Source organism: Drosophila bipectinata, chromosome 3R, assembly GCF_030179905.1.
Source record: "Drosophila bipectinata strain 14024-0381.07 chromosome 3R, DbipHiC1v2, whole genome shotgun sequence".
In the NCBI taxonomy this organism is placed as follows: Eukaryota; Metazoa; Arthropoda; class Insecta; order Diptera; family Drosophilidae; genus Drosophila; species Drosophila bipectinata.
In genome coordinates this window covers 16,214,668-16,230,105 of record NC_091739.1, presented here as the reverse complement: position 1 = coordinate 16,230,105, position 15,438 = coordinate 16,214,668, and the positions used below count along the sequence as shown (strand labels likewise).

The following is a 15,438-nucleotide window of genomic DNA, read 5'->3' as shown; positions in this document are numbered from 1 at the left end:
CTCGTTTATTATAGAGAATTTTAAATTCGGTCTCTTTTCGTTTCAATACCTTGTGTTTCCTGTTGCTGTTCTGTGAGTTTGCTTCCTTTTTTCGGTGTCAGTGGCTGCTTACAGTTTAACACTTTGCCAACTTGCCAACTTCCTACCAAAGGCAGAGGAGTTAGAGTGAATGAGACAGGACTTGGCTCAATTCCTGCAACTGGTGATAAAAATTGATACATAACTTGCATAAATCAGGCGCCTGCCGCGCATTACGCATACGCCATGTGGAGCGTCATTTATTAAATTAGCCACAGCATTAGCTACCCCAGCTCCTGGCCCTTGGGCGCGTCAGGTAATTTGTAAATTTCTGACAGATGCGCTGATAAACTCATTGCTGCAGAGATTTCTTTGTGTTCGGTAGGGGTTTCGGGTGATTTGTGATTTATGCGGGTCTTATTACGACATCCTACATAACAATACTTTATTCGCAATACTCTCGGGCCAAACTTAATGTAACATCACAAAAAAGGGAATGTGAACGCGGTGAACGGGAGTGGCAATCGATTGCCGTCGCAAAAACTTCGAAGGACTACTTTTGAGGATTCAGGATTCAGACCGCTTCAAGGCGCCGTCTCCGAGCGTCTGAGGCTAGCGAGCTCCGGATGGGATGACAAGCCGTCGTCCTGGTCCGCCGCCAGCGGCGGTTTCGGCAGACTGAAGAATTTCTGTAAATTAAATTTGTGAAAAATGAAATTAGGCTACGGCTGCTTTGCATAATTTAGATTATAAATTACGTAGTCGATGTGCCAGAAAAATTCTTCCTCGGTTGATTGTTCAACTCAGCGGAAGAAGTTTAAAGAACTCGTTCAACTTTTGGGAAAGTAATTACAGTCAAGTAGCTTTTACAGCACTTTGTATCCAAAACTGTTTATAGATTTAGCGTAGTGATGGATATCACATAGAACCGAAATATGTTTCGCGAAATATAATGAAAATAAACACTCACGTCGTGCCTGCCAAAATGGCTGGCCTCTTCTAAAGTATCCGGTAGCTTTTTGTGCAGCGTTTCGGGCAGGAAAAGAGCGCCGATCCCGCCCAGCAGGAACAACAATCCCAGAATGTAGTATGGAGCCCGAATGTCCACAGTGGTGCCTAGGTAGACCAGGTAGGGAGCAAACACTCCAATGGCATTGGCCAGGATGGTGCCCAGCGCCACCCCAGTTTGCCGCATGCAGGTGGGATAAATTTCCAGGCATTGGAGATTCGCCGTGAAGAAGGTGAGGGCATTGAGGAACTTGATGAACGTGGCCAGGTAGATCATTAGGTTCTCGTACTGCTCATCCACGGAGTAGACGATGATGGGCAGGCAGGTGACGAACGAGATAAGGAACGATACCGAGTTTGTGAATCGCCGTCCATACGTATCACCTACAAAAACCGCCAAGAGAAGTGGAAAATGGAAAATGTTGCAAATTCCGTGATGGAGTGCTCCAATCAGAGTCACGTCACGCCTCGCAGCGGCACTTACCCATGTAGCGGCCAACAACGTAGGCGGGAATTTCCACTACGCTCTGGTACAAAAAGTTCAGAAACGGATTGCCTGCCATGCGGGAACTGAAGAGCACCAGCGTGAAATAGGAGACGGCTACCACGCACCTGGAAAGGAATGAATCGGCAGTTAGACATGCAAATTGCCAATGTTGCGACCTTCTAGTGTGAGGTAGTGAAAAAAAAATCATTCTAATATAAGGGACTTTAAGAAAAGCACAAAGCATTTTACAACAGAATATCCATCCTATACAATAGTTTTAATAGTTATGTTATAAAAACATTCCCCGGGAAGATAATATTTTAAGACTTTCTTGCTGTGTAAAAGCTTACCAACTGAAGCCCATAATAATAGTGTTGCGGGCCAACCGCCAGCCTGCAAAGAGCGATGCAATGCCGTAGGTGACATCCTGTTTGTCCCGACTGTAGATTTCGGCCAACTCCTTTTCAGTAACATCGAAGCGGTGGCCATTAAACTTGGCTATCTTCTGCATTTGAACGATGGCCTCGCGGAATCGCCTTTTGCTTATAAGCCAGCGCGGAGATTCAATTACGTATCTGTGGAATAAAAAAACAATTAAATGTGCCCTTAGTCACAATATTACATATAAGTACATAGGATCTATGGGACAATAAACTTTAAATTTCTCATAGATGGACATTAAGATGGTTTTATAAAAACTAATAACTTAAACGAAGTTTAACTTGAATGGCAATTCGCAATTAATGTGATGTCATTAATTTGGAGAGTGATTAGATTTGGGCTTCGATTTCGTGACTTACTTGGAAAAGAGGAGGACCATTGCTGTGGGCAGCGAGGTGAGCCACATAAAGGAGTCCCAGTGGCGCAGCCACCAGTAGAGGAGGGGCATCAGTGTGGTGCCGATGGACCAGCCACAGCTTTGAAAGAAGGCAATTCGACTGCGATCCTCCCTGGAGTCGATGGATGGACGGGGTTAGCAATAAAAGTTGTGCAAAAACTTTGGCCAAACTTACTCCCGGGAGATTTCCATGCCGATAATTTGGGGTGACTGGAAGAGGCTGTTAACGCTGAGGCCCACGATGCCGGACATGATTAGGAACCATGTGTACGAGCTGGTGCACATAATCGAACCGATGCGTCCCAGGGAGCAGAAGACCACGCTGATGTAGTACACGAACCTGCGCCCATACCTACGGTTTTCAAGTATCAAGAGTGGACAAATTCAATTACCGACATTGCCATAATTTAGTCAGGCAGCGAAGGAAGTGGAAGTCGACTTTGACTCCCACGCGCACTTACGAGTCGCCCATTTGTCCCAATATAAATGAACCGGCCACCTCGGTCACACGGCCCACCACAAACACATTTGTCACGAACAAATCCTTGGCGCATACCCAGTTGTGGTCGGTGGGGATTGTGCTCTCGTACCAAGTCTTGTCGTAGCTCCAACCATTCGGGCAGGCTGAAAAACGGAAATGGAAATGGGAGCAGTCGTAAAATGCATTCGAGTGCAAAGTTGCAAGAATCTATAAGACAGCAGTCGCAGGAGCGCCGCAGGAATAAAAAGTAATTTCACAACTAATCCTGGAAACAGTTGTTTATGCTAACATTTACTTTCACATCTGAATCGTTTTGATGTAAGAAGAAGGAAGAAGTTACAATATAAGCCTTGTTTCTTAGAAAACTTTATTTGACTAAAAAAGTGTGTCGCCCTAATCCCGATATACTGTTGGCAGGGATTTTTATCATTCATAGAATAAAAATAATACTCACTTTCTGTTACATTGGTGCGCTGTGTAGTATTCCAGCTTGACCAATTCTCAATATCAGAGAAATTCATCCGATACACCTCACAGTTGCTGAAGGTTAGCTTTCCTCGGTTGTCAGCCTGTCTATTCCAAATTTTTATTCACGTAAACCGTCCGAAATGTAAGTATGTAGCCATACTTACTTGGGCAGGGTGATTTCCCGCCATTCCTCCAGCGAAAAGTTTGTGTTTTCTCTTCCGGCTACCGTACACCAGTGATCCGGTATATTGAGGGCCAGAATAATGTTCATGTAGATCATGGCTCCACAAAATGCCAGTCCTCCGACAAAAACATAGTTGTAGAGCGTCTGGTAGCGTCCATGGTTTCCGGCCTTTTCCATCAGTTGCTGGAAGGGATCGTTGAACTCCGACTCGTCGATGTCCATCTGGGAGAATTTTCCCTGGGAGGCCTGGGAGGCCTTGCGGCTGTTCGCCTGCTCCAGCTTATCGCGCATCTTGTTCTATTCGTGGTATTCTTCTCGTGCTTCTCCCAAGTTCAAAGATAGTCGGTCAAATCTTTATGGCAGGCGGCGCTCGAGATTGTAGGGGATCTCCCGAGACACGAGCAGTTAATAAAATCTTGAAATTATGAATATGGAAACATATTTACTCATAATTCTTAAATTGATGGCAAGTACTAACTCTTTGCTTTGTTGGATGTCATTAAACGATTAGAGACCACGGATTAGACATTTGATAACCGTCATTCAAATATTAAAGTTTTAGTGCAGACTCAAGCAAACACTTTTCATTTGGTTTATAACTTTGAGCATAAAGTTAACAGTTTAAATACTTTCAACTTTTTCAATTATTTTACTTAAGCTAACAACCACTCTTTCATTTTTGCACTTACCACTAATTTTATTTGTACCGGCACAAATAATCAAGTTTGATAAATTTAAAAAAACACAGATAAACTTAGCTACCACTGCGGAACTTTGAATTCGGGTTAAAACTATTTTCCATTAATGTTTCTGTTTCTTTAATTCATCCCAATTTTAGGGAGATTTGAAAGTGTAGGTGGATTCTGAGGGCCCGATTATGCTTTTCACATCCCGTCACGAAACGGTTTAATCTTGGCGATCGTCGTCGAGAGATCATCAACTGTGGCCAACACACGTCGGTGTTGTTCTGACTTCCAGATCGGTTGTGGGGCGACTTATCAGGCCCAAACGGAGACGGAGCACAATAAAGTGGATTGCTGATAAGGCTGAATGTCTATTTGATTTACACAAATGTATATAACCATTGCAGGGCTCGTACTGAGGTGAACCTGTCAAAAAAGCAGGTCTTGAGCAGGTTATGTTTTTGGCTTTCAAAATCTAATCACTTTTCCCCATTGGCCCACTGATAAGAGCTCCACGGGTCATCATGGTAATCAGCAGAATCAACTGTTAATGGGCTGCTAATGGGTTCGCATCGCCGGAATATATGTATATATTGTATAATAATGCGGTCGTGAAATTGTTTACATTTCGCTTGTTGTCATTGCATAAAAGACTTTCTGATTGATGTGCGGATCCCCAATATTGACTGCAATTTCATCTTTTATTAAGGTTATAGCACAGTAGTTAGAGGGTTCAAAAGCTTCTTTATCAGATAAGATAATTGCGCACCGGTTACAGATATATTTTGGGTTCGAGACAATGGAAAAACATGCCTCTAATCCTAAGCTCAAATATCAGGGCTCAACTGACAATTACGGTCTTTGCCGAAATACACTCAAAACTCGCACTGCACTTGCACTCCAAGTTCCGAGACCTTATCCACTCCGATCTGCGTTGTTACTATTTGTAGTTTGGATTAGACGGGCAAGCAACGAAGATTTCTTCTGGTTAGGGTGATGATGTTTTTGTCACTAAAAGACGACTGCTACTGAAACGGTTCTGGGGAGGCGTAGCTGAAAATGAGATAGAGTCCACTTGAACCGGTTTATGCAAATGCAATAATATCCATTTTCATATTTCATATATAGCGGCCGACCGAAAGACAAAAGCAATTTAACAATTTACTAAGGCACTTAAGCGAAAATTCAGCCTGGTCTGTACAGTTCTCCGAGGCTAGACGCTGTAAAACCTAAGCTCAGCCAGTGACGACTGTCACTCTATGAATAAACATCGTATCATCATAGTAATCAGTGGCCCGTCTAGCCCTAGCACCGCCTCCATCACTGCTGATTTATATAGATCTGGGATAAGGAGTAGATCTGTAAATTTAATCAGAACAGATTACGTTGGCGGTGTGCTAATCTATTGACTGTCACCGACACCACATCGCTATGTTCGTCTAAGCGTGGCGAAGATTCACGGGTACTCGCATCCCCGGTTTCTGGATCAGAGAACTGTTCACGTTTCATCAACTTGAGATAGGTTGGTGGCCCTAGGTACGGTGTACCTCTTTGCACTTCACACTACCTTAAGCAAGTACCTAACGCTGTGATCAATCTTATTTGAAATATTATTTTCATAATCTGTAAAGAATGCATGTTTTATGTCTCCTATGTTCTGTCAAGATCTTAGAAAGCTTAGTGGCAGGGTCCAACAAGGTCATACAATTTCTTCCAATTGCCGTGAACCGAAAACCACACGCTTATAATTCCATTGAGGGGTCTGGTGAAATACAGTTGCTTGAAGGCGGTCTCTTTGGATTGATCAAGAGCTCCTATGGATGGGACCTTAAGTGCTGCCCCCTTACGGGAAGAGTGTGGGAAAGCCAACGCCATTAAAGGTAAATGGGAGGTAATGACGGGTCATGATCGCCCAGTTCCAGAGACAAGCCCAAAGTATAGCCACACGTGTTCTGGAGCATACCCGCCCATCAAATAATAACACATTCTGACTTTACTTTTTAGATATGTTCATTTTTATTTAAAGAATTTTAATTTGATTTATCCATAAACATGAATTCTCGCTCCTTTGTAATTCTTGTGTTTTTTTTGTTGAAAATTTCTTCTAAAATGTACTGAACTCTGAATACTTTAGTTTGCGCTCTGTGTTGAAATGGAATTTTATGGGTTTGTTTTCCCGCAATCGTTATCGTGTGAATTTCTTTTAAGATTAAACTTTAATATTGCTTTTATATTCTTTCTATACATTACATCATTTTACAGTGATAATTAGAAAATGCTAGCACATGAGAGTGTGGTTTGTGTGTTTTGTGGTTGGGTTCTTGTTTCTCACTTCGAGTCTCCAAATATATATAAATACTCTTTGCTTTGACTTTATTACAATTTACAATTTAAACACTTAAACGTAGTTTTGGATAGGTAGATTAAAAAATGCACCGTATCCAATATCTCCATCAGCGCTCCCAAATATACTCTCGTTTCCCTTGTCTGGCTGTAACACGTGCGACTCCTTTCTCTTCTTTATTTAATTTAATTCACTTTATTTTGGATTAAAGTTAATGTGTTACAATGTACGAATATCGGTATCTTAGCTCACAAATATTTTCAGGTTAAATTTTACGATCTGAGTAGAAGTCAAAGCGTTTCCGAAATAAACTCATTTACATTAATTTAAGTCAATTGCTAATATAATGTACTCTACGCTAGGGTATGCTATGCTTTAATATGTATTTCGATCAGTTTAGATTTTTAATTAATATATAATATATATAAATATATTCGTAGTAGTTGTGCCGTGATAAATATTCATTCATTCATTTAACTAGTTGCTGGAAAACTGATTAAAAACATTTGCGCTGCCTGACTAATTTCATTGTCTGCTTTTTTGATTATCTCGAAAGCATCGCTCATAGTGGATACCTTTTATTATGCCTTCTACAAGAGAGTGCCATATTAATAAGTCCTAACTGGATCGTTGTCCTATATATACACACATGCTAGATCCCTTTTTGACGACGGCTCTGGCTACGATTTAAAATATTGCTTAGCGTACATTGAATATTTGCTCGATTTTGGCAATTTCGGCATTAATTTTACAAGTTTCTGACGGATTCCTCTTTACATTTATAACATATTAAAATTAGTTTGAATGGCAGTTGGTGTTATCCTTTCGTTTCGTTTCTTCGCTCTTGATTTCCATTGTTGTTGTGTAAATATTATGATTTGTTATTTAAAATTGAATTGGTCTATTGCTTGCACTCGGATGTAGCGCCCTAAAATAGGAATCAAGTTCAGTGTTGTCTTCATGTGTGTGTTATGTTGTTGTTGGAAATAAACCTATGTAAAATGCAATTCAAGTTGGACGTTTTCACAATATCACGTTGAGAAATATGCACACACAAAGCAATTGAATAGTAAACAAATGGCAAATCAAACAAGTCTCATTTACATATCTCGAGGCTAACTAAAACAGTCAAAATAATTTCAAACATTCTCGTTCTACTTCACTAGTTATATAAAAATTCCCCCCGGCTTTCTCCAGAGGTCTGTGTATATAAGTCTGTTTAATATAAATATGTCTGTGTATTATGTATATTTTTGTGTAAATGCCAACATTATCGGAGGAAGGATTGACTGACTCTGACTCTGACTCTTCATCTCCATATCGCTCCTTCTAGCCTAAGCTCTAGCTTTCCCATTCCCTACCCATCTGTCTATCTCTCTGTTTATACATACTATACATTTGAACTGAAAGACGCGTCTTGGCCTTTTGTTTTCACTATCGAATCACAGCAATTGAAATACACCTAACTCAACCGGAGACTAAACTAAGAACTTGATGTAGTAAATGGGTTATTGATCCTCCTGCCGGTCATCCTGGTCATGCAGCAACTGCATTCCCACGCCCCCGGTTCCTCCGCCACATCCTGATAGACCTCCGAGGCCACTTCCGCCGCTTGTGTTCTTCCGCAAGTGGTTGCGAAGCATCACCAGGTTGCGGTTAAGAGGCAGATTGCCGGCCATCGAGGAGAGGCCTCCCCCGCCGGAGGAAGAACTGGGAGCATGCGGCAGAGTGTTGCAGATGTTGCCCAGCGGTGCTGAGTGGGTGGTGGGCGAGGTGGCTCCGATACCGTGTGGCGTCAGGGTGCCTGTTCCACCGATGCCCATGCCCGCGCCCACGCCCAGGAGCAGCTCGTGGGCTAGAATGGTGGGCAAATGTTAAGTGCTGCTCTTCAGCGGACCCGACGATAGCGAACTGCTGCTGACCCCCGAGTCGCTCGACTTCTCGCTAAGCCCTCCACGCGTGAGCGTATCGTCCGCCATAAGGCCGCCGCCGCCGAGAAAGGACTTCTTGCCCAGTCGTCCACCGCCGGCTCCGGGCAGGGTGCTTTTAAAGGGGTTGTCCTTGCACCGACGGGCGCTCTCCACGCGTTTCATAATTTCGCTGGAGCACTTGGTTACCACATCGTCCAGGCTGTTGGACTCGTCCGTGGAGTTCACCGCCTGCGTGGGTGTCTGGGAGCTGGGCAGTGGAGATCCTTCGTAGCACCCAGAGTCCCGGGGAAAGTGGCGCCTTCCAAAGGGTGAGGCTCCGTGCTTCTTGTTGATGTTGTTCAGTCGGGCCTCATCGTTCTCTGAGCTGGAGCCGGCTATGTCCACGTCGGAGCCTGTGCGGGCGAAATTGGCAGCTGTGAGTTTTCATGGTGTTGTTGTGGGTGTGCGCAGGTGGGTGAAGAGTTGTGGGGTGTGGGGTGGTTAGTTGAAAAACAGGGTTAGGTGAGGATACTCTTTCTTTTTCCTCTCTTACTAGTTTGGGCCCACGACTGTCACAACCAAGTCGCTTCACAAACCAAGTCAAAGGAGTTGGAACTTCAGGAATTTAAACTTACATTCAATGTCATGCAGCAGCTGCACAGCCGTCAGCAGCTTGGCGCGGTGCTCCTGGTTGAGAATGCCCAGGTAGTCCAGATCAGCGGGTTCCAGCTCCTTGAAAAGCTCCAGGTCCTCGTAGCTGCAAATGGAACGATAGGTGAAACAATCCAACAAAAATATTGTTGGTAAATTTGTTTCATCTACACCACTTACCCGTTGAGCACGAACACGGAAGTGTACTCTTTGAGTCCGATGCGAATGAGCAGATCCTCCACCGAATTGGGTCCCCCGCCGCCTCCGTTGTTGCTTCCATTTCCAGAATTGGCCATCCGGGAGCTGGGATGGCCCAGGGTCTTGCTGCTGGAGTTCTTCATGCGCTGCTCCGGCAGGACCTCCACGTTGATGAACTTGAAGTGGCCCACACGGCCGTGGCAGCGTCCCTTCCAGATACCGGATGCATTCATGGAGAGGACATCGATGAGGTCGCCTTTCTGTTGGGGAAAACGAGGGGAAACTTCAGCATTGCATCCTTTTTTCACGAGGCTGCACTTCCAACCGCTTACCTTGAATTTGAGAGCCTCCTTGTCGTAGGGATTGGGCAAACTATCCACCAGGGCCTTGGCCTTGCAAATGCTGCTGCCGGTCATCGAAGTGCGATCCTCGGCCGAAATGGAGCTGTGTGGACTGCCGGGACGAACCAGAGCCTGAGTGCCTGCAAAGCAAAGGATTTGGGGTTCAGTGAAATGATAAACATTTACCCATCTCGGGTTCGAAAGTTTGTCCTGGCGAATTTCCAATTAATGCGCCCACAGCCAATTAGCCGCAGGACCCTGGGAATTTACTAAGGACAAACACTTTGCCTAAACTCATACTCACACCCATTCGTTTGGTTAATTAAAAACTTTTCAAATATTTTTAAACACACACACAGATACGCCCCCAAAAAAATATTCAAATATGCACTTGAAGTTTCCCATTATTATTTTTCTGTGCTGGGCTGTTGTTTTCTTTGCGTTGCTTCTGTTTGGTTTGCTAGACCAAAGCTTTTGGGCTAATCCTTGCTTTGTGTCCTGGCCACATGAAAAATAAAGTATTTTTCCTTGCACTTTTCAAAGTTGATGCTCCTTCCATCGCTCCCACCGCTCCCACTTTTCTGGGATGTTGCTGCATCCTTTTATTTGGCCAAAAGTTTTGTTCATTAAAAAGGAAGCGGTTGCCCTTCATTTAACCACGCCCCAGACATTGCAATCCGCCATCGCCTCCGCCTCCACAGCGCACTTGCCCTCTTTTTGGCCCCTGAACTGGGATTCGAGATAGGAGCCAGCAAGTGCATTAAAAATTCATTAAGTTTGCAAAATTTGAAGGAGCAACAAAAAACCGCAACAAGAACTACAACTGTTAATAGACCAATATGCAAGCCAGCCAGCACGGAAGTCTGGGAATTTTTTAAATACACTTGGAGAATTAGTATTGAACATTACTGTTGAATATGCATCTACATTATAGTGTTTTATTCTGATAAAAAATAAATTCAAATGATGTTTTTCTAAGAGAATGTTTAGGAGAACATCACTCCCCTTTAAGACCTTTCTAATATCCTTTTTTTTTTGAGTGCAGCCTTGGCCTGAAGGAGCAGCCCCAATCTACCAAACTCCGACAGCTTGGTGCTGCAGAAGCAACAGACAAAATCAAACCCGAAAACTCTAAATTGCAAGCTCAGACAAAGATACACAACTTCACGGATGCAGATACCCACCCACATCCACATCCACATCTACGTTGGCCACTCTCTGTATAGTAACTGGATGTGCTATGTATACTTACTCGAACCGGAAGCGCTGGGCAAACTTTCGACTGAGCTGGCCGAGCAGGCGAACGCCTGATCGCTCATGCTGCCACGGTCGGTATTATCTTGGGAATTGCTGAAATCCCTCGACGTATCCTTTGTGGCAACAAAGTTTCGTCCATTCTCATTAAATGCGCCAATTTCCTTTGCCGAGCTACGCATATCGCCCGACTGCAAAATCCCCAAGCCGAGCCGAGCACCAGTGAAAGTTATCCATTTTCCATTTTGTTTCAGGATTTTTTTGTTTTTTGCGCATCGTCGTTGTCGTCATCGTTGTGCAATAAATTGCATGTTGAAGGGGAGAGAGAGCACCAGAAAGCAGAACAAGAACAGGACCAAAGTTTCGTTAGTTAAATCATTAAAAAGTTTAAAGCGAACATGCCGATGCGCGGAGGGATAGAAAGTAGCTTAGTTTTCGAATGAGTCAAGGCCTTGAATACACCGGAATAAAAATTATCTTTTTAGTTAGTGGCCAAAATTTAACTTGCTATAGCCATATATATACGATACTTTTCTTTCAGTCCATTTCGGTTTAGGCCTCTTCCGAATATCTCAACCCTTGACTTAAGCTAAGCCCCTGCGGCCGAGAACCGGCAAACTTTGCTCATATTTTTCGGCAAACACAGGCATAGAAAGTGCCCAAATGAGCTTTCACTTTTTAGTTCTTGACGGCCATAAAAACTCATTAAAGTGGTATTTCCCTTTTTGGAGTACACGTTCTATTACCGGCGAAGAGCAAAGCTTGGCCGATGAGTGGTCGATTGCATATGCAAATCACCAATCGAAGTCTAATTACATTTTTCAGGCCACGGAATGTGTCAACAATCTGCACTTTTGGCAATGCAGTTGGCCCCTCCTTCCTTCCGATCGGCATATAAGGCTAGGAGAAGGAATTAGCGTTTAATTAACTTACGTGATGCACCGTGGCTTTTTGGCAAATGGTGTTCGCCTTGCCGTGGGCCATGCCGTTCTTTTTGGCCTTAGCAGCCAGTAAGCTGGGCGGCAGGCAGCCATGTCCTCTGGCGGTTCCGATGTCCTCGTAATCCGACGACGGACTGGGCGACAGTGAGGGCGACTCCCCGATTCCGCCGCTAAGCGTCCGATAGCGTGCCGTGCAATTGTTGGTGCCAATCTGTGGGGGAGAAAATCGGATTGAGCGGATTGAGTGCGTTTCCATATTAGCCAAGTTTGCAAATGAAATGGCCTCGTCTGCTTTCGGGCAACATTTAGCTGGCTTAAGTGCCCAGCTCCAGGCTCCCGGCTGCAGGCTCCAAATCCAACTCCGATTCCAATTCCATTCCCGTAAAGAAAACAACGGCACAAAAAAATCGAGTTTAGAGCCATGGGGTAGTAAAGACCAAAACTTGGCTAAAAAGCTTTTCAAGTTTGTGTGCGTTTTATTCCGCTTTATCTACGTCCATTCTCGACCGAATGCGAAGTTTGTTTGTCACAAAGAGCACTTAATCAATTTAGATGCAGCCGGGAATTGGTGGAGTCGGACTTGGGGGCTGCAACTTAAATGAGCCACATCCATTCGGAGCTGGCTTTCTGAATCTGCCACTTACCGAGACTGCACTAAGCCTGGAGGTAACGCTTTGGAGGTCTGAAATGGATCCCGCATAGTCGCCGCTCTCCCGGTCGTGGGATCTGAAAAAAAGGAAATTTTAACAAAAATCAATATTAAATCTGAGCCTAATGCCTAAGCTATACATATCGGTATCGATATCGGTTTCACTTCCCCCGCACTTGGCTCGACAATGACGAAAATCCTGGCACCAATTGCCTCCTAACAATGCCCCCAAAAATAACTTTAAATTCGTGCACGGCAAACATTTTGATGGCAAACAATAACTGGAGAGAAGTAGAGGTGTCGGCGGGCACGACCCGAGGTCGAGTGGCAAACAAAGGTCATATAAATAAATACTTGATATCTTTTTTCGTATTTCTTTCTTTCGAGTTGGCTTCTTGGGCTGATTTTCCTTTTGCCATTTTGCTCCAGCACCCGGACTGGGTTGAGATTTTCACTTTTGGTTGCCTTTGCTGTTTGTTTTCCACCTTCCATTGCAGTGGCCCCGGCCATCTTGCTCCTTCTTCCTGGAATTTCGTGCGAAGAAAAAGTTTTTCTTTTCGTTTGGCTCGTTCGGGGACCCAGCGGCGCACGAGGCGTATAAGTTATTTCAGCAAGTCCTTTTGTATGCGTACGTGTGGAAAACGTAGCTCGGCAATAAGGGGCAGAGTAGATGCCCCCTGAAGCCCTCCCCAGGACCTGTCTACCTCTGTATAGAGCTGGCTGATTGAGGAGCTGCCTGCCTGGTGGATTGGCGTTGAAGTAGCAATAATGCCATTTCATTCGAGTGTCCCTGCCAGTCTCTGTCTTGCCCTTATTGGTTTTGACGCTGCAAGGATCCCGGGATCCTGGGATCCGTTCGTTTGGCTCGCTTCGAGAGTGTGGCATGCGTAACAATATGAAATTGATGACTTTCGCTCCGATGCGTTTCGATATGTGTGCCGTCTGTCACTCACTCAGTCAGTCAGTCACTTACTAATTCCCCCATTCACATAGCCTCAGCCTCAGCATCAGCCAGTCGCTCGTTCAGACATTCATTCATTCGTGTCTGCGGACCGTTGATAACCGCACTAATGAAGTAAGGTCTGCCCCTTTTCAGCTTCCTTATTTCATCCTTTCGGGCCTCAATCCTTTGGCGCACCTTTTCCGATTGACAAATAAATACGGAAACCTGAGTCCGAGCGGCCTGATTGCTTTCGCTTTTGGCCAGCTATTAGTACTGACGGCTGGTCCACAATGTTTGGCCTTTTCATGGCAGAACGAGCACATTTGTGGCACAGTTTTATGGTTCAACGATTTGCCTTCTTTGAACCCTTCGAAAAGGGTTTCGTGTGGGGGGCTCAGGCTCAGGACCAGGCCGAGGTTCGGTTTGCCATATCATAACTACCCCTCGAACTGAAATCTGAGTACAAGGACGCCTTCACTTTATTTATTAATGCGGCACCTTCGTGTCCCGGGGCCTTTTGGCCATAAACTCAACTGCAAATAATAATGGCAATCAACAACCAGCCTGCCCGCCACTCCACACCATTCCACTCCAAAGTGACTACCGCCCACTGGAACTCACCTGGCGTGCGTTAAGGGTATTATTGTCGGTGGATTTGGCGGCTGCTGCGGCACGATAAGACCTCGGCGCGGCGGTCCACGCTGCGGCAGCGAAATATCTCCGGCGGATCTTAATGAAATTACGCCCGTACTCTCGCGGTTGTTCGAAAAGCGCACTCGTCCACCCTGCAAAAAAAAAAAACAAGGAGAACGTGAGACTTACACGGCAAGAAAAGTAAAGGATATGCAAGTTATTTAAATCTTAAATCTTAAATTAAGCTCAGGATAATATTTTACAGTGTAGGTGTCCATAAAGGAAGGGGGGATAGAGCGCCTCGCACAACATGGGGATTAGCATTCAAGTAGAATTTGTTGGCCACCGTAGAGCAACAAAATTATGAAAAATTAACAAAGTTATAAAAGTTTATGGGCCGTGCGGGGAACAGGAACGAAGAGTGGTAGCAGGAGCGAAAAAGACAGGGCTTGTTTGCTGTTGTGGCAGGTTGCCGTATTTGTTTTTGTTGCACTGATTTGCGGAGCTGCCTGGTGTTAGCCGCCGCCCGGAATTTTAAATTTAGTGAAACACCAATTTGGTTTTGCTTTCCCCTGACTTTTTTTCGGGGTGTGCTTGTTTGGAAACGGAAATTGCAAAGTTTTCTCGTTTTTAATTTAAGCAATGCAGCAAAGTTTTCGGGTGCGACCAGAGAGCCTGGCCAAACTCCTGAAACTGAATTGGATTTTCCGATTACTTTTTTCGGCCTTAACCGCCGGGCTGGCTTAATCCGCAGAATTGTCGGTATGCAGAATCGATATACAGGATACCCATATCATATCAAACATTTGTCGAGTCCAGTTCAGTACAGTTGTTGTGATCAAAGGCCTCAACAATCCAATTTCAATGCATTATCTCCGGCTACTTTGCTCCGCCAAGGAACCGCAAACGACGGTGCTTAACCTTTTTTAGATTTTTGTGGGTTTATGGGCTGGCCGGGCGTAGGGGCGGCAGGACCGCAAAAGTTTCATTTCAATTTTAAACAAATTTCGTTGCCACATCAAAGCAATGTTTTCAGGCCGAAAATAGGCCCGCACAAAAGGCCGAGTTTCCAGGGAGCTCGCCAGGCTTCAGCAGAGCGCTTCAGCGTTGAGTGATTTCAATTGACTAAGAAAACAAATTCCCCCGTTCCCAGTCCCGGTCCGTGTCCTATTCCGACTCCCCCATGTCGAGAACTTGCCTAATGCGTTTCGACAAAAGCGCAACTCACAAAAAAAAAAATAATAATAATGGCTAGGAAGGCAAAGAAAATTATGCAAAAGGAAAAGTCTCAAGACGGCGACAGTCCCCTTCCTCATCGGCCCCACCGATCAATTCACAATCATCAGACCGGGAGTCAAAGCCGAGCAAGTCAACAAGAATTATGCACTTTTTGACTGTCAATAAAAA

At 44.6% G+C, this 15,438-nt stretch overlaps 3 protein-coding genes across 5 annotated transcripts in view; all 3 read right to left on the bottom strand.

The window, feature by feature from the left end:
* Window positions 1-406: 406 nt before the first annotated feature.
* LOC108130684 (carcinine transporter) lies at window positions 407-5,157 on the bottom strand. Its single transcript, XM_017249268.3, has 10 exons — window positions 4,174-5,157; window positions 3,465-3,899; window positions 3,287-3,405; window positions 2,813-2,975; window positions 2,527-2,703; window positions 2,314-2,463; window positions 1,864-2,088; window positions 1,511-1,638; window positions 989-1,410; window positions 407-707 (listed from the first exon to the last, which is right to left on the bottom strand). The coding sequence occupies exons 2-10, from the start codon at window positions 3,773-3,775 to the stop codon at window positions 603-605; spliced, it is 1,800 nt and encodes a 599-aa protein (XP_017104757.2). The 5' UTR covers window positions 3,776-3,899; window positions 4,174-5,157; the 3' UTR covers window positions 407-602.
* A 1,002-nt stretch (window positions 5,158-6,159) lies between these two features.
* On the bottom strand, window positions 6,160-8,334 carry LOC138926467 (uncharacterized). Its single transcript, XM_070280667.1, has one exon. The coding sequence runs from the start codon at window positions 8,332-8,334 to the stop codon at window positions 8,020-8,022; it is 315 nt and encodes a 104-aa protein (XP_070136768.1). The 3' UTR covers window positions 6,160-8,019.
* The window catches only part of SKIP (Shal K[+] channel interacting protein), a 143,424-nt gene continuing 134,145 nt past the window's right edge, over window positions 6,160-15,438 (bottom strand). For 2 of the 3 annotated variants that reach the window (XM_070280665.1, XM_070280666.1), the window contains 8 exons: window positions 14,020-14,183; window positions 12,451-12,532; window positions 11,799-12,017; window positions 10,864-11,056; window positions 9,603-9,751; window positions 9,253-9,530; window positions 9,057-9,178; window positions 6,160-8,834 (listed from right to left, as the gene is read on the bottom strand). In XM_070280665.1, the coding sequence (XP_070136766.1) occupies window positions 8,386-8,834; window positions 9,057-9,178; window positions 9,253-9,530; window positions 9,603-9,751; window positions 10,864-11,056; window positions 11,799-12,017; window positions 12,451-12,532; window positions 14,020-14,183 (1,656 nt within the window). In that variant the 3' untranslated portion in view covers window positions 6,160-8,385. Of the gene's footprint in view, window positions 8,856-9,056; window positions 9,179-9,252; window positions 9,531-9,602; window positions 9,752-10,863; window positions 11,057-11,798; window positions 12,018-12,450; window positions 12,533-14,019; window positions 14,184-15,438 lie in introns of all 3 variants that reach the window. The other variant, XM_070280664.1, reaches the window with a different exon arrangement.